Source organism: Branchiostoma belcheri, unplaced genomic scaffold (assembly GCF_001625305.1).
Source record: "Branchiostoma belcheri isolate BF01 breed outbred unplaced genomic scaffold, Haploidv18h27 scaffold47, whole genome shotgun sequence".
Lineage (NCBI taxonomy): Eukaryota > Metazoa > Chordata > Leptocardii > Amphioxiformes > Branchiostomatidae > Branchiostoma > Branchiostoma belcheri.
In genome coordinates, this window is record NW_017804098.1 from 2,451,236 (window position 1) to 2,475,836 (window position 24,601).

The following is a 24,601-nucleotide window of genomic DNA, read 5'->3' on the forward strand; positions in this document are numbered from 1 at the left end:
GTATAGAAAAGGATATTTCTATAGGTTAGGCGAGATGCGTGCCCGGTACTGTTAAGAATAAGGCACAGACATTAACATCCAGTCACGTCATGGCATTCAGGTGGTTTTGCCGGCTGCCCTTTGGTGTGTAAACCCGCAATGGGGATCTGTGATACAGACTGATGCAGTCATGCGACTTTGGCCATTAGCGCCGCTTCCTTGACACAGGCTCCCATCCGGACTGAAAGTGGGACACACTTATCCTCCCTGGGGATTACTGGTTGTACGATGCCGCTATCTCATACATCGATACACACGATTCATATCTACATCCCAGCGGAAGTCGATGGGAAGGAAACCCTGCAGCGGTGAATGACCATCATTTTAACGTCACATGCATCGTGATGAATGACCATAAAGGATTCCTACCAACGAATTATTAACTGATGATTGAAAATATGAAGTACTGATCCCGTCGTAAATTTACAGAGGATACGTGATCCCAGATATCGAGAGTACATTTGGGAAGAAGGCAGAGCAAATAAAAGAAATCATGTGACTCCACGTGATAAATGGTCATAATGAACGTTACTCGTCACTTGGATTGTGGTCTATAAAACTGGTAGGCCACTAGGGTTGTATGAGAATGAAATTATGGTTATGAGTGACCACTAATACATGCTATGTTCAGAATAATCAGCGAACTAATGCATCAGCTCTTCAATAGCTCCTCTATCTATTTATTTGTTCAGTAATATGACTTCAGTAAATTCAGCTCTAGAGGATCAATTGTAGCGAAGCAAGGTTCATCAAGCTAATTCCCAACGTCAATTAAGAGGCACAGTGATTAATTTATTAGATATTCCGAACGTACAGAACAATCATATGACCTCCACAAGCGTAAATTTACCACATCACTGCAGAATACCATGACACTGGGGTTATCTCACACCACTGACTGGTCATTATCTCTAAATTACCTTCAGTACGCACAAGTTAATTTAATGTGTGAAACGCGCTGGCCTTGGTCAGTTTGTATAATATCTCACCAGTAAGAGTATGCAGGAGACGTTAATATTCGCTACGTTCCATGAATCCAGTTAAATGTGGGATAGAAAAATGCTTTAAATGTGGTTAATCTACATCTGGGTCTGACCACTATCATCAGCCCAATTAAAACAGAAAATTATTCCGCAGTGTTTTAATGGCGTCCAGATAGCAAGATATTTCTGTACTCAATGGTATCAGCCCTAGCCTGGGATTGCCAGCGAGAGCTGAGACTTAATTATGAACTGACAAGAGAAAAGAAAAGAAACGACCCCATTGTTATTTCATCTCTCAATGCAATATCTCCGTTTCAATGAGATTTCCGTCGAATTGTTACGGTGTGGGGAGCAGTTTTTTTTATCACATGTCATGTCTGCTGATTTGAATCACGTCGTGCCTCTAGCAGGATAATCTAATCTGATATGTTTTATGATTCCCTTGGTCATTATCAGGGTTGATCTAAAAGTGAATTATTGCATCACGCTCATATAATGTTTCCCGAAGGAAAACATATTGTTTTTACTACGTTTCCACCAAAAATTTCCGTTCCAACCACTGACCTCTGACCTGGCCGATGACCTGCTTTGTTGACGTCTCTCACCATGGTAACTGGTATTGGGTTACATAATGTAGCAATTTTATAGTAGGAGGGATTTATACTCCTGTCTGACCATATATATGAAAATGTATTTGAGTGAGAATTAACAGAGCAGACCATATGCGAAGGCAAACATTATGCATTTGCTTTGCAAATGTTACCTTTCTAGTTTTCTTTATTTGATAACTAAAATCTAGACTCACTTTATCTGCATAAGGGATAGTACGACATTTAGTAGGGTTTTGGGAGGCAATTGTTTCAGGCACATCCATAGAAATTATCTTCTACATTGATTTCTGGGACCTTTCATCATTAAAATGCGAACATGCAGCGAACATGATATGTTTCAATATTTAAACGTATGTGAAATGTGCAAATATCTAATATTTCTAACAATATCTACACATTGTATCCAAGGAGATGATTTCAACCAAGCATTCTTTAATTACGACATATCGATCAAAGCCTTTTCCCTGTGATTGTCGCTTGCAGTGGTCTTATCTGATAGGACCTAAAATATTTCTACTTCCGTCTACAATTCCACCGGGGGGCATATTTCCCATATTATCTCTATCTACATTTGGTATTTATCAGGCATTAGGGGGATAATCGAATGCATTAAGCGCGAATCCGCTTCGCCAATTAATCTTGGTCAAATTCGATTGACTGGACGAAGCCCTGGCTTTGTTTCATTTGATTTATTTCGCCACTAGAAACTGTGGGGACTGACTGGGGACCAAGGAAATGTAGCCTGAGCGTCATAGAAATCAACAGGAAAGAAATCATAGGTGGAATGGTTTAGTTGTGGTTATTAGATGATATGTTAATGAAACTTTTTTCTTCATTTTTATCATATAACATTTATGACAAAGTTACTCGTGTCCATGTCTTTTGAATTAGCTTGTTTGAGCCGAAATTTGAAACATTAGAGGCGTCATAATCACGCTAGTTTGTAGTTTATGTCATTGTAGACAGTCCAATTAAAAAGGGATCAATCCCATAATATCTGGCTTATTTTGATTTATGACAATTCCTTGGTATTTAATGGTCATGAGTTACCACTATGTGCATTGGATTGTAAGTAAGGAAATACAGCCGTTGTGAAAAAAATATTCATCCTCATGAAACATATAGAACGGTCCATATATTAATAGCAGTCCGCACAATATGTAGTGGTCACGTTTTCTCGTTTTGTCCAAATTACCAACAGCGAAAATGGCCTTAATTGTTTCCGAAGTTTTTTGTTAACATATTCTCCCGGCTCCATGGGAACTAATTTCATTAGGCCACAGCAAGTAATTTCTATGGATGACGTTGCACGTTGATTTTGATTTTGGAATTTTGTTGCCGTCTGACAGTGGTCAACATGCCAAACATCCTCAAAGATGCCTGTTGCCATGCTAGAACAGGGATGGCAGATAGATATGAAAAGAGGAGACAAGACAAGACACGGCTCTGATTTACTATTTTGTCTTTTATTTTGATGCAGTGAAGTATTTAATTCCTGTTATATGTGGTGGTGGCTGTGTATATCTGTATACTAAATCAAAACCATTGATATTTGATCATACATATAGTTCACAATGATTGGAAACTTGTTTTTCAAAGTTGTTTCAGTGACATACGGATGCTGTAATAGTTGTCAGTAAACTTATCACAACATATGTTGTTCTCAAAATTTGAGAATGTTTTATCCCGCCTTATTTCTTTTTCGGCCTGTTGCATTAGATTTGGAGTCTGCGGAGGATGTTGTCCATACAATTTACTTGCTGTGGCCTTATGACTACACCCAATGTACCATTGATGATGACGATGACGTGCTATCATTTATCCAGAGAAATCACAAGGCTGGATTATCGGAACATATTGTAATGGTACGACAAGAATTTCATAGCAGTTTGTTTCTTGAGCTATCGGGCCACATAGATCGAGTGCAGGCAGCTTGTATGAATTCATTTAAGGTCCTATATTTCTTGGACAATAAACGGGCTGTCCAAGGGCAAGAAGACCCAACCAGAAATCGAAGGCAATAAAATGTGTTGTCAACGTCTCTGAGACTGGGTTTTGAACAGCAGTCTCCCCCCTGCCTCCAACCACCAATAAAACAGGGCCGTCAAACAGAATCACTGCTGATAGCATCTGGCCTGGAATTCGGAATCACAGCGACAGTAAAGTAAAACATTACTCCAGGCAATGCTGAATATGCATTGTGGCACCACCCCCATAGTTTAACGATTTACTTCTTGGAAGTTTCCTAAGAAACATAAAACATCCTGGTAATTTAATGAATACCAGATACTTTACCAAGGAGAAATAATACAAAAATAGAAATGGAATAGTTTCTAGAATCATCGGCCTCCTTCCGTCTGAGTAGACGATGGGCTTGGCACTGGAGGGATCTGGCACCGTCTCTAGTGGCTGAACAGGCCTATCCGTGAATGGCAGACTCTGCCACATGTTGAACAGGTGAACGTGGTGGTGTTGGAATATCAGCAAGCAAATTAGCACAATTGTCAATTATTAACTATTGCTATTATATTTAGAGCACGTATAGTATAAATTGTTATCTGTATCCTTTTTCTTATTGTTTATGACAAGACAGTCAGAAAAAATCTACTAACACATTCCAAAGAGGTACTCCGACACTGATGTTAATTAGTACCATCAACGTAATCATGTAAGATCGATAAAAAGCAAATTACGGTAGCATTTTTACGCATTCTTCTCAGTCGTAAACATTTCTGTATAAGTGAGTCGGTGGGTATTAGGTCTTTATTGAGATTGCTCGGCAGAACAGAGTTATTCGTTCAACAGAATCGTGACGGTCTTATTTGCTACAGAATCTGGACATTTCTATTGCAATGATGTCTCCAGTAAGACGAATTTGGTCATAACGGCAGATTTGCTTGTTGAATGATGTGTCCTTTTTGAAATGTGCGGCAGTGTATTTATCAAAATATGTTACACACATGTGTTACATCTAATAACGTAACGATTTTTTTACCCTTGACATATGACAATTAAGACACCAGGCACGATGGATTAAGCTTCATTGAATGTATAGTGTGTATTTATTTTATATAGTGTGTATGAAGTGATTCTGAATAGAAAACGGTATTTTTACCTCAGTGTATCACCATATTTTCATGTGACGACCTAAAGGCTGGAAATTAGGAAATATATTCACACTAGATACCATCTGTCGAGAGGCTAATGATAACGCTGATATAGTCCCATTAAACTTGGTAAAGGTCAAACGAAGATGGAAACACAACCCACAAAAGCCCTTATCAGCGGATTGCGGACGTGCTCAGTTGAAAGTGACATTGCCTTGTTTCATAACGGCATTTCATGTTTTATGTTTTACTAGCACACGTTCACATAGTTCAGGCTGAACGAGCCGGAGAAGTTAATTTAACGCTATGCGTGCAGATGGGGCAGTGTTGTGGGAGGGAACCATTTGTTCCGGCACGGCAGCCAACATTCCAGCACCAAGGTTATGTCACCTAATTAGGATGGTACCACTAGAAATGGAGGGGTGTGATGGTGTCAGTTTACAAGCTTTGAATGAAACAAAGCGAATGCCAAACGAATTGAATCCTGTACCACTTAGTAGCAACTCAGTAGACCTGATGCACATGTACATGCGACGGATCATTTTTAAGCATGATTTGTAGTTCCCTTCGGGTACATTGAAAATAACATCCGCGAAATTAGATTTGCTAACACATTTATCATTTAATACCGAATCTCACCCATAAGAGCCATTATACATGACATCTGACCCATACTATTGCCTCTCACAACGACCTGTTAGAGCAAAAGGACACAAGTAAGTGGCTTTATCAAGCAACGTGTAATAACTTATAATAACTTGCAATATATGCTTTTTCAGTAATTATTATGTACAAACGATGTTTTCACCTGCCTTTGCCTTTGGGCCTTAAAGTGCACTTTAACCTGGGTAGTTATACGTCAGTTCCTCGTCTCAAACACGCTATCCTCATATTAAATCTCCATGTCAATCTGACGGTGGATTCCTGCCCACTGACACACAACTGACCTACATCTGTAGATGTTTTATTAAACGTTCTACTCAAAGGGATGTAAATGTCTCGTGTTCGTGTATGTTTGTGTCTGTGGACACGATAACTTGAGAAGGCTTAAATGGATTGTCTTGATATAATTGGTAGGTGGGTAGGTCTTGATGAGACCTCCGGTTTTGATATGATCTACAGACATGCTAGGATGACGAAATTTAGATGGTAGATAGCTCTTTTGCTGGGAAGAAGTGACGTGAGTTTGGGCCCCCTAGCGTCTTGCTCTGGAACTGCAGGGCTATCTGTTTGAAAATATTCAAAAGAGGATAACTCAAGAATCGCTCGACGGATCGTCGTAATTTTTGGTATGTAGGTAGCTTACGTTATGCTTGATATAATTATGTGACAATTACGAAAATATGGATGTAACTTGCATAACTTTTCGAGAAATTCTATAAATCAGGTGCATTACATGATAGGATTATTGAAGCTTGTGACATTGGTAATTGAGAGAAACACAGGCAGATATTAATTATATAAATGAAGACTTAATTTGCATAATTAATGCCTGGAATTTCATACTTGTGGTATTTGAAAGTTCAGTGAAGGTGAACATCATTAAACATAATGTATTCAAATCAGGACCTCACTTGCATAATGTATGCGGAAATGCTAGAATGGCATTGTTTGTTAATATAAGATTGTCGTTTGCTTGAGAATATGATAAATTGATATTCATGAAACTGAGGATCGTATTTACACGATCAGGGGGTATAATCTACAAATTGTCAGTCATAAAGATTAACATCATTTGGCGAAGGTATGAGATCGGGGAACTCTAGTTATCACATGCAATAACCACTCTGCCTTCTACGCTTATATATATATATATTAGCCTCAGAGTACTATTAGACGACTGTTGGTAACACATAAACAACTAAAGCAGATGTTGTCTGCTATAGTGTGGATACTAGAAAAGTTTATTTTTTCATGTTGGATATTTCAGCATTGTAGGGACAGTCATGCCCGTGGTCATGTAGGACAGGAGTGCAATATAATACAAAATATCGGTACATCCTGGCATGGTATCACCAAATTTATTTCCCTATTAAGATAGTGCAGTATCCGTGTCCGCCCATTTGCAGTCACCATCAGCATCAGTCCTAGTCCGTCAGGCCCTGTCTGTTGACACGTCATTACCAGACAGCCAGCAGCCCGTAAAACTGCAATCTGGCGGTAGGATAGCTTATTATTATTATTCAGGGTAAACAACGTAGTTTTGCAGATGGCTAGGCATGTTTTTATTTAATAAACAAAAGGACATAATTAAATAAGTTGATGGTCCTTATTTCTTGGTAATGTTGATGAGGAATTAAAAAAAATATGTGTCGACATTTCAGAATGAATTATCTTAATGTTATCGAAGTTATTTTGTGTTTCTTGTGAAATTTACATACATATAAGAGTTCGTTATGTTGGGGATAATATCATTACAGTATGATAGCAATATTGCAAATAGATGAATTATCATCGGCAATTTGTAGCTAAGCCTACAAAGTTAACAAATAGGGGTTAGCTTTAAAGTCCAACTAGATAGTGACGATAGCGGATGAAATTTTCAGATCGGCTTACAGTGTTCCTCGTAGATATGTATCTTCCAGTGTCTTCTGAGCAGGCAACTCAAGACGGAAAGATCACCTCTAGGACAAGGGATTATGTAGTAAGAAATAGATGCGTCTTTTTATTGATGGGAATTTTGATTATCGTTGAACCCTTCCAGGCAGTATTTATTTTCTAATGAGATTTATTTCATGCACCTCTTTTCCCAACGTTACACGAGATGTCCATCTGCCATTAAGTTGGTTTGTCGCTATTACACTATCAAAATAAACATGTGTATGAAAATATCTACAAGTAATATGTTTTCAATATCTGTGACAATTCAATTTCCATAATCAGTTTTTCAGTTTACATGATATTAGGATTAAGAACCCCGGGAAATACGACTGCTAAATAAACAATATGTGATTGTCTATCACAAGATATTTCAAGCATTTAAACTTTAAGATTCGCCTAAATGTATGATATACAACATGTGTGATATCTAAAAATGTTGATCATATACACGTCAGGTTACAAAATACACAGTAATGTGTGTTTTCTGTTTCAACATTTATCGCATACATACAGCGAGGAAAATGGATGACGAGTGTATAATATATTCATATATATTTATTCATAAATATTTATACATATTTATATAATGTTGCAGTATTGTTGGTCTAAAGGATTAGGAACACGTACATGAACATCCGAGGGCAACAGATTGAATTATAACTTCATGACTTGACGACACTATAGAATTGGAGACTACAGTCAATGGGTTCAAAAAGGAGTTGTGGTTTCCTATATTAGCTATCAAATATTTATTCTAAACCTGATATGATTATATGTATCTAGAGTTTCTTTTTTGATATCGGAATCATTCAATCATTATCTTATCTTTTGCCAGCAATCTCTCACAGTCAAAATATCAAAATATCAAAATACATGTAGCTAACGTTACGAATTGCTACTTACGTCCAGTTTTACAACGTGACAAATATAGTTTTTGTCCATTTGCATCATCCAGATGTGTGTTGCCACCACCCGCAGTTTGTATGGATTATTTTCCTATTTGGCAAAGGGTATTAGCTGCACAATACGTGATTTTCAGTGTTAACATTCGACCATTTACACATGTCTAGAAATGTCACATCCAGCCGGCTATAACGTCAGGTGAAAACGGTCAAGTAGACATTCATGAAACTACCATATTTGTCGAAGGTCCAGTTCGTTTCTAAGGACGTCATACTAAAACATCTTGGATACACGATTCAACAGAAGCAGTCGATGTTATTGGCATACCGGGGCTAAACGAACAGGTCGGAGACAGTCAAAGTTGAGATTGTTTCCCGTAATTCAACCCTTTTCGCTCCATCTGGCGGATTCGTTCAGACACAGACACAGTTTTGTATTCCTCAACGTCATCATCAGCGTCATCTTCCTTCCCGTGATGCACTTGGCACAGTTTAACCTCGTTCCCATGGAAACCTCTTGACTTCATCTCCAGAGTGACGTCATCCCGAGTATCACGTGACTGGTACATGACAGGACCAGGCGAGGCTGAGGCTCTCTCACGTCGTCGGGGTTCTGGGATTTTTTTGGCCGAACATACTTCGTCAAACTGAAAGTCAGTAAGACTCCCAAAATTAGAAAATCAATCTTCAAACTGATGCAAAGCGTAATATTGTCAACTTAAATCGAAGAACCGATTGGATTACGTAATATCATCATCTAATCTAGACACTACTGCGGCTGGACACTTTTAGACACAGTCATTTTTGTAAATACATACCATCCGGTTTTCGAAACTATTGCAGATTTCTATTGTAAATTTCGTAAAAACAATACATTGTCGATAAAAATATATTTGACCGCAAGCAGTTCATCTCAGAATTGAAGATACTACCATGATAACCAACCGTAGGTTACACCTCATTACGATGAGGTTTACGAAAATCGCCAGTAGCAAGATGTTAACCCCGACCTCATTAAAGAACAGTCCGAGTAAAATGTACTGCTGCAACCCTCGTGACTACCTTAATGTGCCATATGATATCTCAGTTCCCTTCCCCTTGTTAAAGTTTAATTTTCTCATTTAGCACAGCCAAAGCCCTCTGTGATTTTATGTGCAAAAACGCCTTCTTTCATCAGGGTAAGTCTCAATCATCGAGCCTTTATGTGTGTGCCTGGTGCGGATGAAATTAATTCTAATTCTGTTCACCGACACCCTGGCTCCGCGGTGGAGGGTAATGTGCCGAGAACCTCGTAAAAAAGACCCCTGTCAAATTGTGTCCGCTAAGCTCAATATCTGCTTCATCAACCCCATCTCGCCAAATGGTTAGAAATGAGGTTTTTGTGTGGCTGAAGGGGCGAGACTGACGAAACTGTTAAATTGCATCGGTTGGAAAATCCGAAGACAAGGAGGAAAATGAAACAATATGTCCATTGCATGAAAATGTAGGGACGTAAATATTTAAGTGAGACTACATGACAAAGTAACATGTGTCAAAGATATGGTCAACATGCCAATGATCACAGTAGGTTGGCTTCGCTGTTGTATATACCAAGTGAATTTGTTTGACTTTAGATTCAGTACGTGTTGTTTTGAGTGGGTGCTCCGAGGGTTTGTGTCCGAGGGTTGGTGGGTACGATTTTGGGGAAAGAATAGGTTGAGAGCACATGGGTGGAGAGACAGAATATTCATAACACGTCAGACGCAGACAATGAGGGTGAAATTGAAGGTCCCGTAATCTCAAAACAGTGATTGATTGTTGTCAAAAATGGTTGCTCACAGTACATTTAAAGAGCTAATAACGTATAGCATATAGTAGAGGGGATTCATTCATCAAGCTAACCGACATCTTGCACATACAGTCGTCCTGGAGCCACATAGTTCCTGGTACATTTGCTGGTCGTTTTCAATCTCCTAAGGTTACGTGATGGTGTTGTTTTGATCTTGAATGTTGTCTGAATGTGGTGCTCTCTTGGGAAATCACCTACCTGTGCTAACGTCTGCTGCACATTACGTTCTAGTTCTTCTCTGTCACTCCTTCTTGCAACTGAAATATGAGTATGCCATAAGTGTAAGAGACCTTTAACATCATGTGATACATGTGTTTTCAAATATCAGCACAGTATTTTAGAATTGCGAAACAAGAGTTCCGTTTGACAGGGGTTAGTCCTGAGTTGTTCTGTATATTACGGGGAAGAATAATTAATTTATTTGGGAGTAAAAACAAGTAAATCGATGAATTCAGTCCTTTCTTTCCTTGAATTTGTACGTTTCGTATAGATTATAGGAATATACTACTATAACAAAGAATTTATTGGCATTGCTAGTATTGACCACTTTGGTGTCCTCAACAAATAAGGTCTTGTTATCATTCAGCACATGTAGTTGTGTGAACTTGTGTCCGTATCGAAACAGCTAAATTTACAGGATACATGTATAGAATGGCTTTTTCCAAACATTGTACGACGTTTTTGACTGGCCCATCATTCTAGCGACTGTTTGTGATTGTTGCCGCCCTGTACACTTGGTAACGTACCATGATGCGGTCTGTGTACTGGAGGGGTTGACACAAGCTCCACGTAGTTGGAAGGGAAAAGTCCGACCTTCCCTTTGAGATATCCAAACCACCAACCACCATTTTCACCTTTGATGACCTCTATGACGTCATTGGCCTCCAGTTTTAGCTCATCACTGTCTTGGGGCGCGTAATTGTAGAGAACTCTGGCAAATTTCTTATTACCTAACATAAGGAGATCGAAATTGATTTCTCCACATCAGAAAGGTAGAAGGAAAATAAAACTCTATTTATAAAGAACAACATTTAACGACACAAACGACTAAAGAATGTTGTTTTTAACCACAGAAGGTCATCTGTATATGCTACTAAGTATATAAACAGCAAACGTCGTTCAAAGGTCTCAGTGTTTTAGTAGCTAGTTTAGAAGTAATTAAACCGCACAGCACAAGATTCTAAATTCACCACGTTCTCCTGCTTTCCTCTTGAGCCGGTCTATTGTAGAATAGTCCACCTCTTGACATGCACCTGAAAATAGCAATGGAAATTAGCTTCATGTATATTATATGAAATATTTTGCGTCACTGCATTTATTCCTTACATAAATAACAATCAACGATGTTGAGACAATCAAAAATAATTTGACATTCAACATTCAATACAACGTATATCATGCATGGAGACTCTGGCTGTTATCAGGTAAAAGAAAAAACGGTGCTCAAGCGCCTCCAAACAAAAATTCCTGAAACTGCATGCAAAAGCTGCATGCATCAGTATATAGCTTTAAACAATGTTTAGAGTTAGATGTTCAAGGGTTAAGTGTAACAAGTCGTTCGGTGTAATGTAGCCAGCTGCCGCGTGCCTGCAAAGCTGGTGTGTTACGCCGAAGGGCGGTTATACCGGCTATACAGATACAGATACAGAAATGCGTTGTAATGAATCAATAGTTTAGCAGGTTGCCATATCTTAGCATGAAAGTTCATTTGTGTTGGTACAATTCATTATGAAACAAAGACTAAACTTTAATCTTCTTGTGTGACAGTGAGTGTGTCCAGCAAAGGGAGGGACTTGTTTTTTGCATTTTGGCACCTGCGCGCATTGCGTCGTTCGTTCGTTTTCCTTGACCTGACCATTTCCTGCAGAGGGGGCCCTGCCTGGCCCTGACGGCGAAGAGCTTTATCCTGTATGTAGTTGCTTTTATAGCTGAGGTTTATTGAGGTTTATTGAGGTAAAACTCTCCTTTAGCTGCCCACCCGAAGGTGGCAGCTATTCTTCCAGGAGAGGGAACATACATAACAATACATACATAACAATACATCACGTACAATTACATATACATTTACATTACATAGTATTTAAAATAAAACAAGTGTGTAACATCGCATGTGCTCTACTTATTCGTGTCCCTCATGTGTTTTAGTAGGTCTTGTTTGAACTTCTCATGTGATGCCACTGTTTGCAGCCCATGTGGTAGAGAGTTCCATGCTGCAGTAGTTCTGTATGTGAAGGCTTTTTAGTGCTGTTTGTTTTTGGTTTGTCTAGTTTGAAGGTGTTCCGAGTAGCATATCTGGTTCTGTATGTGTGTTGATGTGATACCGGGCACAGTTGATTGTAGAGTATGGCTGGTTGTTTGGAAGACATGATTTTTTTGAAAGTGCACATGTTATTGATGTTAAGTCTCTCCTCCACGGTCTGCCAGGACAGTTCCTCGTGAATCTGATTCACCCTGGTACGGCGATCACATTTCAGAATCAGTCGCCCTGCTTTATTTTGTAGCGTTTGTAGTGCAGTAATGTTCCTTTGAGAAGTGGAAGACCATACGGATGTGCAGAGGTGAGGTGAGGTGAGTCAATGTGAGTGATTCTGTCAGGAGTTTCAACAGCGACCTGTCCAGGTAGGACACGTTCTTTCTGATTACTCCCAAGGAGCAGGCCATTTTCTTAATGATGTGCTTTATGTGAAGGTCCCATGTGAGCATGTCATCAAGCACTCCTCCAAGAAGTTTCATTTCTGTAACCTGCTGGATCAGACTCCCATCGGCGTACAAGGTAAGTACGGGTTTCTTTGAAATTTTTGGTCTGCTCCCTAGCACCATGCATTTGGTGTAGCTCTGCAACATTTCAAAACTAATTGTTCTTACTCAGAAATGTCAATACGTTTTATTTTGAGACAGGAATCACTATGCTTTTATGCTTCAATCATTGCTTCTTTCGTCCTGCCCGGACCTGACCATTTCGTGCGGAGGGGAGGTGGGAAGGGGAACCGCTATGTATAGTTGGTCGCATAGTCGGGCTTGGATGGCGCCTTTATATGGGCGAGTGATGCCTGAAATAAAGATAAAATAACTTTCTGCCACCTGTGAAATTTCCTCCACCACACTTTTACTTTGTCTCCATAAGACACGTCATTAAAGACAAAAGTCTTTCTTTCAATCAAAATGATTTTCTCTACATCTCCCTAGCCTATTCATGTCTATGTGCAGCGTTTGGTCCAAGTTGATGTAGAGTGGCATATGTATTAAGTTATCTCCGAGCAGATGCAGGGCGGCATATGTAAGATGTATAACATGTCACTATGATAGCGCGCCAAAATGCCAGCTTTTTTTTAAGCCAATTTTTCAGATTCGAAAGTGAACTTTATGTCAGTATCTAGACTGTCCACTGGCGTAACATCTGTACAAGAGTGGGCTGAGGCAGTGTCGATCGCTACTCGTTAAAGATGTTCTAAATAGAGGTTGCAAACAATGGGGGCACAGGGGACCCCATCGCCGCTTCATGAACTTGTTGGTAAAATTGCCATCGTAAACAAAGTAGGTACAAGTCAGGCGCATATCCAGTAAATCCACAATTTGTTGGGGATTTAAAGTTGTGGTGAGAGGGTAGTATCCTCTGTGAGTTTGTATAGGATAACCTTTTTGTCTTGGATAACCTCTACATGAGAGCTCACAGACCTACCCTGAACAGAGACGGGGGCGACACAAGTTATCTGGCACGTATGACCCGCTACTACAGCCACGTGTCTCTGACGTCAAGGTCTAAGAGTAGACGGGTCCATTCCGTTAACAAGGTTGACGGAGTCAACTGAAAATTTGGGTTAAGTCCCAATTAATTGTAGTGCTGGCAGTTAAAGTTTAGTCTTATTTCATAGGTTGCCATCTGATAAAAATATATCAAACGTTATTTTTTCTCTCGCTTATATCCACACACTCAGTATTCATATGGGGATTCAGAGCGAATAATCATGATCGTAATACACTTTATAGTCATGTATGCATGATTCAGTAAAAAAAATAGTGGTAAGCTAATGTCTGTACCTTTTTCCATGTCCCCTCTTCGTGGACTTCTTGCTGATTCCTGTTCTTCATCGTCACGTAACATCCGGGAACCCATGCCGTAATAAAAGGCGTACTTTTCACGCTCTTGTCTTGTTCTTTTCCTTCTTGCAGAAAGTTAGAAACTCGCGTTAGAGAAAGAGTTACACATTGCCCATAACAACATTGCATGCGAAGAAGCTTAAGCTTGAGATTGAGCAGTCAAACTCGCTGTAGAGAACGAAAAGCTGATATTTCCTAGAGATTACTCAAAAAGGTGACATCTAGCGATTGTGTTTAAATGTTTTCAATTACAACAAGCACGATAGATCGAATATGTGTTTGTTGCGATTGAAATACCATATTTGCACGCATGTCATGAATTTCGATCTTCAAGGTCACCCACGTCGACGGCAGTAGACGGCAGTAGACGGCAGTAGACGTGGGTGCAGTAGACGGCAGTAGACGTTACATGCTACATGACCACTACAAAATGACGGCATAGATGTACTATCCGGCTTATATTTGAGAGAAGGTGGATTTACGAATTACCTAAGATCTAACGTGATTCGTTTCGATAGAAGGTTGGGACATTTTGGCCCAAATTTGACCACCGTGATATAACATATTGTCAATGTCATGAAAGCTTTGAACAAAAGCATCTTTTAGGCTTGATGTTTCCTCGTTCCATACTGAGGACAAAGTCACAATTCGACGAACCTGATGAAAATGATGGCGATGACCACACACGTGACAAACCAGATCGTCCCTACGCTTGCGCCAGCAATGACGGCTATCCGGCTCAACCTGTCTTCTCCGGAATCTGTGCATATACAAAAATATTCAACATATGAACTAGCCATATATCAATGCTTAAATTTATGTTTTTTTAATAACACAGGGTATTTTTATAGCCAAGTTCCTTGTGTAAATTATGGATTTTTTAAATATGCAATAAACGAAGATTTTGCTTTTACAGGAGAGTGCCACAACGTTCAGATGCAAAGTGGTCAGATCATTGACCATATGTCCCGATCTACTGGATCCGGAGGAAAAATCAAACTGTTGGATTACTTACCCCCTTCCCCCCCAAAAAAGAAAATTTTTTGCCTCCTTTATTATAATTACACGCATCAGTTCAGCTGCTTGTAATTATAAAGCACTTCCTAATTGTACTGTTTTTACCTTTAACTGTAATCCTAGTTGACTTTGACTGCGCTACGCCCAGACCGTTAGTGACTGTGCATGTATATTCTCCACTATCGTTCTTCTGTAGGTTGGACAGAGATAAGACATTGGCACCGTTCTCTCTCAGTTGAATGCCGGGAAGGGATGTCGTACCAGCCCTAGACCACGTCACTTCCGGTTCAGGATTGCCTTCCGCGAAACACTTGACCTTGATAGAACCACTTAAGTCCACCGTGGCAGATTTGGATATATTCAGGATGGTCGCTGGATCTGGGAATACAAATAAGATGCAAACAAGATGTCGATGACTTCATACCTTCGCCATGTATAAGTTTGTCAGAGATGTGTCACTGTAACTTTTATATAGTTTTACTTTTATTTTGCTGGTATGTGAACTGAAGGATGTGTGTGATACATAAGTCGGAGTACAGAAAAATACGTTACACGACTGCGGACATTTTTTTGACAAAGTCACGATGCTTCTCGTCATTATCGTCACTCCTGGGTGTATTTTTGAGTGCTGTGGAGTTTTCATGTTGGTGGTTTCATTGACTTGCATGCTAAAGAGTTGCAGTCCTTACCACAGGAGGTTAAGCTGGTTTACTGTTTATACTCCCATTGGGAACATATGTCCCTAGACAGAAGTCAACATCTGTTGCATACCCCCCCCCCGCCGGCTATCTTTACACAAGTACAGAAATTTTCCGACATAGTCACAATGCTTGTCACTGTCGTCACTACTGGGTGTATCTTTTAGGGTTTGAAGTGCTGTGGAGTTTTTATGTTGGTGGTTTCATTGACTTGCGCGCTACTGGAAAGAGTCACAGTCCTTGGGGACAGGACGTTAAGCCGTGGTCCACTGTTAATGCTCGCACTTGGAACATATGTCACAAGACAGAAGTCAGCATCTGTTGCTTACATCTGTTCAAGTACCTTGATCCACATGCTAAGCTAGCTAAATGTCAAAATTAAAAGTGCCGCTGCAATACTTTAGAAAGCCACTAGAATGGCCCAAATTCGAACTTAACCTTCTTTTCTACACAAAAAGCTACCTACAAAAAATGTATAAAAACATCCACAACATCAAACGTCATCCCGTCTAGTCACATTCCGCCATAAAAATGACCATAACAGCTTTAAAAAGCAGCTATTTTGCTGTCCATAGCACGAGATATAATACCATGTACCCCGCTGCAGTAGGAGCAAAACCGCTAGAGTATCCAAAATTTACCTTGACCTTCTTTTTTCCAACCTCAACGAAATATCATAAAGATACATGCATCACACCCCAAGTTATGGTCTCGGACCGGAGTTTCTCTCCGTATTTCGAGCAATTTGACACCCTCAGCCCGACGGGCTGTCATTTCTGTACTAAACGCGGGTCGGAATTTTTCACTCTTTTGGTGGAAAGGGGTGCCGTCCGCTTATCAATACACTTGATTGATATTTTCTGCGCCCAATTTATTTAGGGGTAAATGAGGCACATCAAAGTACATTTTGAAAAAAGGGGTCATTTTTTTCGTCATTTTTAACCATGGCTGCATGGAAAAAACGAATTTTCCCAGGGTAACGGCTTAGTACTCGAAGAAGCTCAGAACCTAATGTTTCCAAAATTTGAATTTAATTAAAATCGATGCGATAAGTTTATCGCTATCTTCGATGGCCCGAACACACCCAGAACGCATATAGAACGTACCATCCCGGCGGTCAGGCGAAAAGGCCACATAACCATCCGCGCGGACGAATACCAGGAAGTCTTAGCTGGACCACCAACATTACGCCACCTATAAAGGCTACAACTAACAGGCTTTTCAGAAAATACAAAGATATGTACACAGATATTACGATTTCAGGGATATCGCGGCCAAAACATACCATACAAAGTCACGTTTCCGGCGATTTACTGCGCACTTACTTAGACTCTGGTCAGAATTAAACTCCGACCCGGAACCTTATAGCCGATTAAAAAAATCAGCAATCCCTATGTATGATGTACCTAAACTTATAACCTTCTGACGAAGGTAATAAAGCCAACAACAGAAGAAGGGTTAAGGGTCACCGAGGTGTCAAGTAGCCATATTTGATTTCTCAGGTATCATCTGCTATTAATCAAGACCTTCAAGAAACTCTAGATCGCAGATGCTTACTCCAATTAGAGTTAGGACATCAGCCTTCAGCTCTTCCTACACACCCCGATTGGTCACTATATGGAACAAGCTGAAAGCTGCTACAGTCCCCCAAGTCACCTTTCTTCGGAAGCTTGATGAGGATACCCTCTTTTCACTCCGCTGGCACTCGTTCCTCTTCCCAGATCTTGTTGAAGAGGCTGTGCAGCGTGCTGACCGCTGTCTCCGTGTCAGCCTTGATGGCTTCTGCCGGTACCTCGTCTGGTCCTGCTGCCTTCCAGTTCTTGAGGGACTTGATTGCTTGCCTGATCTCTGCCTTAGTGGTCTTCTCACAGTTGATAGGCAGGTCTGCCTCCGCTGGTGGAATATCCGGTGGTGCGTCCGGAGCAGGTCGGTTTAACAGCTCACTGAAGTGTTCTGCCCACCTCCTAAGTTGCTCCTCAGTTGTGGTAAGTTTGTATCCAAATTGTAATCTGTATTTATATTGTAGTGTTTGGGACTGTGTATTGTACTATTTTGTCCTCCCTTCCACTTGTATATTTGTACTCGTGGTAAATTCAAATAAACAAGTAAACACCCAAAACAAAATGTGAGATAAAAATTAATATTTTCATCAGGTTGGCATATTTCATTGTCATAGTTACGATCCCAAAGTTCTTGTTGCAGCGCCACCTACCGGTAAAGTCAAACACTGGCAGGTAAAATCATTTTCGACACACAAGTGACACAACAAAGGACACTATTATACGTGGATTCAAAGTCATAGTTTTGATCGATACACTAATGCCATTGACACCATAATCATCGAAAAAATCATTTTTACTTACAAAGAATTTGTAGCATCAATCCAGCTTTCACGGTGTCGGTCACGTGATCTACCACGCAAGTGTATGTCCCGGCATCCATTTTGCTGACGTCATGGATGTTGAGTGTAGGTAACATGGCGGTCCCTCCGCCGTACTTCTTACCGGGTGTTGTCAGGGAAACGCCGTTTTTCTCCCAGCGTAAGGAAGTGATGTTAGGTTTGGCATTGACAACTGTGCAGGTCAAACTGACGGACGTGTCCCAGCGAACAATGTACGGGTCTTCAGGCCCAACTAAAACTGTCGGGCGTACTGACGGGAAATAGAAATAAGACAAGTATAATATGAGCAGTTTTTTTTTTTACATTAAACGAGATAAATGAACAAAAAGACGTGATCCATATGGGGCCAAGTTTAAAGTCACATGGCAAGGTCAAAGCTATCACATGGCCATCATATCAAAATACATTACGCAGACACCAGCATCACGAATTTTTTCAAATACGTTTTCTGCCGGGCCAAGAACGCCAGATATACTATAGACTTCTTTAGACATAGAGAAGATACAGGAGGGGCATGTATATATGCGGTCGTTATGCCAACAAGGAGGCAGAAACATGACAGTTTGCTCGAGAAAATATGCCAATTTAATCTAGAACATTGTGGTAGTTTGCTCGAAAGCAGGTAGAGGTCGCTTCTACACCTTATCGGACCATGTGTTATCTGAAAGCTCAACAAGCATTTTCACACGTTTTGGTAAATAATTTCACAGGACTTTATCATGCACCTTTGCCAAAGTAAGCTGCTAGTGGATCTCAAGCCTCCTGAGAAGTATGTGAGAGTGAACATGGGTATACATAAATTATAAAAATCAGGACCTGGCGTATGTAATTGATAAGGAGATGATAGATATATGTTTTATATCTCGTTGTGGCCTGTGTTGTAGTTAGTATGTTCATTAAAATTTTTCATTAGCATCTCCATTAAACGTTTTCATTAGCAAATGAATACTTTTTAATGGATCTCTTACTAATCAAAATATACTTTATCATAGCTAAAACCTACGCCTAGCATATAACTCTACATGTACATCAAAGTATTGCACCCAAGTTGTAGGTCTTCAACCACTAAAACATCTAAACAACAGATTTCAGCTTTACGATATGATAGCAACTGTATTTCTCCTGTGTTTTTTGTGACCTGTTTACTGTATTAAATGTCTGCGATCTAAAAGTCGATTAATTATTTCCATCTTTTTTTACAGGTCTCAGCGGTAACATCTCGTGGTAAAAACGCTTCTTACATATTCATTTTGCCTTTTGCCGCGTTATAAGATTGATACATATAAAGAATATCTGCCGTTGATCAGATAGAACCCAGGAGAGTTCATTTTAGCTGCATAAGAAATTAATATCAATTAGAAAGGCCAACATTTGCTCAAGAGCAAATACAGCTCATTTCACCCATTCTTCCTCCCCATTCCCCATGCAATCCACACCACCCTGTATGTGCTTGGAGATTACCTTTCCATACAACCCTGTATCTGTTTGATTATACTAAGTTTGATCACATCATCTCAGCAGCCAATCAGCAAGGAGAAACTACTCCCACCTGATGAGAAAGTAGGTCATGTGTGCCAAATATGGATGTTATAACATGGAGTTATGACTCTTCCAATGAGCTCTATCTTATGTTTTGGATCAGTCTAAAATTACTTCTGCACATAATATGTACTTTTATAATTACCTCCTATTCTAATATTTAATTTTAAAAAAGTCCCTTTTCAAGAATCGGCTGTCCAGAGACACCATGGTACTTTATGGTCTAGGCCGAAAACCTTTTCATTCAAAATATTGACTTGATCATAAAATATAAAATTGAATTTTAAAAAGTGTCCCCAATGATGGGATCTCCTAGTGGTGCCATTGTCATGTCTGCAAAAACTTCAACAGATAATATTTGAAAAAGAAAAAAGTTAAAATTTTACTTTACTAACAGTCCTTAGAAATAAGTATTGAATACAAACGCTTGAATCCCCCGAAAAAAAATTAAAATGGGCAAAACCAGAAAAAAGTTAAATGTTGACTTTATTATTGACATAGCAATAATGATTAGAAAGGCCGATATTTGCTTTGGAGCAAATTCAGCATGGCTTCACCACATTTCACAACACGGCAGGGAAAGAAGGAGAAATACAATGGAAAACAATGCTTTACAATGTATATTGATATAAATATAGTATGAAGTGAAATATAACTAAGAATGCAACAGTTGGATAGCTCCCCCTACATTATTGGTTAGGATTTATTTGCATAATGCTAACTGTTGATTTTCAAGATAAAAAGGCGTTTATGCCCGGCATTCCAATGCTTGAGCAGGAAAGTTTTAGGCCGTGTTTATGTGAAGTCACCCAAACCGCGATTCGGGTAATTCACATTCATCACATCTGGTCCACGTGCCATACATTCCTTTTAAAACGTGCCCGATCACGATAGCGGTAGCGTGTCATTATTGTCAGAGGTCAACGACCTGCTTGATGGTGCCCCCCTCCCAGCGTATCTCGGCCGAATGCCGACGTAGTCCCGCCAGAGGCGGCGAACCTCGTCCTAGAACGGACACATTATTTGACCATTACTACTCTTTAAGTTGCTGACACGTAAAATTTGGTATTGCATATAAATAAAAGAAATATCACCCCGTAATCCATGACCAAGTGAAGTCACATTGAAATCACATTGCGTTCAGACGCAAATCGCGATGCGGGAAAACCGATTCGAAACCACCTCTAGAAGTGGCTTGGGATCGAGGCGCTTTCAATAGGATTGGAGCGTTCAGATGGAGCCACTTGAAACCGGCTTTGGGGTAAACCACATGTAAAGCGCCTTGGGTGACTTCACATAAACACGGCCATACATGCCTACACAAAAACACTTGAATGCAGTTCAATACTATTATGATAACAGTTAAACTTTACGTGCAGTTCAATACTGGCAATATGGTATGGCTATGTGCAGCTGTTAATACAGTTAACCCAATTAGATCTCAACAGCCAATCAGCAAGACGAATAGAGGAAAGCAGCTCATTTGGTTTAAAGATTTTAAAATTTTCACACTCCAATCTTGGCAACACACAAAGCTATAGCACATTACCTATAACACGCCAAATAAAAGTCCAAATAAAACCGTTCTAAAAGCAAGTATCAAGAAAATGAAAGAAAGTTCTAGAGGTATTTGCCCACTGTACCTTCATGCCAAATTTCATGTTATTTGGTCCAAAAATGAAGGACTTGAATCAATTTAAAGAAATGTCAGGAGAAGGAGAAGAGGAAGGAGAAGAAACATGAGGAAAAACAATATGACTTCACCACATAATCAACTATTAAATAAAAAAAAATTAAGTGAAAAAACACCCCTGGACTTTAACCCCTACCTTACACTTTGTAAGTTGTTATGTCTGGCTGTTTACCAATTGAGCTATGTTTAGAGATACAGTTTCTCTGTATCTCTAAACCCTTGCCTATCTATAGGATTTAAAGTAGCTTACAGTACATGTAAATTCCAATAATCAAATATGGTTTAAAGATTGCAAGATATACAATAATGTAGGCTATGTATCCATTGAATACAAACCAAGGCACTCTATTTCCTAGTCATTACTTCTAAAAAAACAAGGTAATTGTTCCCCCTATAAGTATGCACAGGTGTTCTTTTAGCAAATAAAGCAATTAGTGAACAGCCAATCCAGGAACCACATCTCTAATCAGAGACACCTGCCCCAGTCTCTATGCCAATATATACATGCATGCCCATATTTGGGGCCTGTAATCATGCCCAAATATGGTCACAGTCCGAATTCCATTCTTATTAGTCACGCACCCACACTATACAGTGCATTTTGGCCTGAAAACAGTCCAAAAGTCCCAAATTATACAATTTTAAAGGGGTACATGCCAAAATGTATAACGGATTATTGTTGGTAGATATATAAAGCATACCCATACCAAATCTCAGATGATTTGGGTGTAATACTAGGTCTCCAGTACCCAAATGTACAGATTTTGTCATAAAATGGCACACACAAAAATTTTTTTAAGCCTGTATCCAAAAAATGAAAATAAAGTCTGGGGTATTTTTCCACTCTACCTTCATACCAAATTGCATGTTATATGGCCCAAAATTGAATCCATTTAACGGGTGAAATGGGTGAAATGTAATTGTATAAAGCAACTTTTCGATGATAATGGAATATAAATCATAATTAATCGGAACAGTAATTTAGTATAGCTACGTAAGGGTAAATCCATCTACCTGAATTTTTACCTGAAATATTCACCGACAATCTATAATGTAGACATGATCTGGCTTAAGCCTAGGTCACAATTCACAAAAGGGGCCCGCGCGGCGGATTTGCGGGATGTAAATGGATGATTTCGAACGGCCGTAAAAGGGACCAAAAGTTTGTGAATGTTAAATAGAAGCTGCCTTGGCGCCGGCCGGATCACAACCGTGCCCCGACAGGGAGCCGTAAAGGAACATTTAATTTTGACCCTGGCAATCGGCGCACGCACGGCTTCATGACGCCGGCCGGCGCCTACCCCGGGAACATGCCGCGCAGCCCCGTTGGAAATGTGACTCCAGCTTAAGTGGCTGTTAGTCTGACACACTCCTTTCTTCCAAAGAACTACTTTGGTAAGTTAGTCTAAAAGTCTCCCTATCGCATAGATACACCTTGCGAACCTTGGCGTGTGGATCGCGTTTTAATGTCATTTGATTCTTGCAAAAATACACGCCGCATTATGCACGACGGCCCGCAATTTTCTATATACATTTTTCTCCGTTTCGCTCTACTTACTTTTGACACATACTGTGTGGCCCATTACAAGTATGCAGCTTCCTTTCTTGTATAAATGATGTGGCGTGCGCCGTTGTATTCTAAAGAGGTATTTAAAGCTGTTTGATGTGAAAAATATTACAAACCTCTGGACGGATGCCATTTTATTGATCTATGGCAGCTTAAGAAACAACAGTAATTTTAACATAGAAGCGTAGTATAGTTTTGTAGCATTTCTTGGAGTATATACGTGTAGGTTCGTGTATAATATGCAATATGCAGTTTGCATCAAATATAATGTGCTCTTAGCATGTAACTATGACCATCATGGAATTCGAATTTTTAAGAGTAGCACAAAACATGAAACCTTTACGGTTATTCACTTACCCATTACATTAAGCCGGACATATTTTTCCTCCTGTCCGACTATGTTTAGTACAACGGTGATGACGTAAAGACCCTCATCTTCCAGTTTGGTCTCGTTGATTTCCAGGGAAGCCTTCCCGACAAGCTGTGCGCGACGAAACAAAGGGCCATGGGAGTATTCCAGGTTGGGAGAGTAGATGTAGACCATCTGAGAGAAGGAAGGCAAACAATTAAACTTATCTTTCATACCTTTGAGAAGAAAATTAATTGTTAAGCACATTGCATCAATTGTAATCGTCTCTTTTCTAATACCACTTAATTTATTAGAGAAGATCTTAAAAATAATCAGAGAATATGCAAGAACATTTCATAAAACACGTTCTCAAGCGTAACTTTGATATTATTACAGTACCCGTTCCGAGATAACTCATAACAAAACGCAAACAACGTCATCAGAACACGGAGATCAGACATAGACTTTACCCGTCTGGAAGCTTCTACGCTTTTACCTTGAAGTTAGTAAGTCGTGTGCATCAGTTTAAATCTTTATTTTAACATTTATTATCCTTACTGACATAATTGTTTATTGGTGACATTTGGTGAAAGATCTTACCTTTCTCTCTCCGCCCATTCCTCCCACCACCTTGGACCAGGTGATGGATATGACTGTCTCAGTACTATCGTAGGTCGCCGGTAAGGTCACCCGCTCGTCCTTGATACCATTCACGGTTTTCGGCACCTTCAGTCCTACACCAGTGCCTAGCGCTTCTGTAATAGATAAAATAAACACATATCAAAGGTGATCACCCGGCTGAACAAAATGTACATGAGCCTTATCTTGGTTCATTTATTTCCATGGGTCATCATGACTGATGCTGTATGGCCAATGAAATGCACTGAAAACACCAAATTTGCCGTTATGCCACAGGACCACAGACGGTGTGGTCGTGTGGTCTGGTCACTATGCAAAAATCCCCGTTGCTATGTGAATAGGCCCCGCCCACTAAGTGTCTGGCCGGCATGCCTACATAACACCCAGCAGCGGGCCCGAATATTTCACAAAAAAACTCACGACCGGGAAATCCTACAGAAAAACTAAAATAGGAACCTACAAAATCGATATGTTGGTTATGAAAGTAGGTAATTATAAAGAAGTGACAAGCTAACGCGGCCCATGTGCA

The 24,601-nt window shown here is 39.8% G+C and overlaps 1 protein-coding gene across 1 annotated transcript; it reads right to left on the reverse strand.

The window, feature by feature from the left end:
* Nucleotides 1-7,982: 7,982 nt before the first annotated feature.
* LOC109479267 (carcinoembryonic antigen-related cell adhesion molecule 2-like) lies at nucleotides 7,983-24,210 on the reverse strand. The gene is made up of 10 exons (XM_019781223.1): nucleotides 24,034-24,210; nucleotides 23,442-23,628; nucleotides 18,248-18,535; nucleotides 15,292-15,564; nucleotides 14,827-14,929; nucleotides 14,110-14,231; nucleotides 11,262-11,324; nucleotides 10,818-11,021; nucleotides 10,270-10,328; nucleotides 7,983-8,890 (listed from the first exon to the last, which is right to left on the reverse strand). Exons 1-10 carry the CDS (start codon nucleotides 24,049-24,051, stop codon nucleotides 8,600-8,602), a joined length of 1,608 nt encoding a protein of 535 aa, XP_019636782.1. The 5' UTR covers nucleotides 24,052-24,210; the 3' UTR covers nucleotides 7,983-8,599.
* Nucleotides 24,211-24,601: the final 391 nt, after the last annotated feature.

Bases quoted from the DNA above. Each gene is read 5' to 3' on its own strand.
- LOC109479267 (XM_019781223.1), bottom strand. The intron at 15,565-18,247 runs GTAAGTAAAAAT...TTGTATTCCCAG, and splicing joins ATTGATGCTACAAATTCTTT to ATCCAGCGACCATCCTGAAT. The intron at 14,232-14,826 runs GTTCGTCGAATT...TTCTGCAAGAAG, and splicing joins ATCGCCATCATTTTCATCAG to GAAAAGAACAAGACAAGAGC.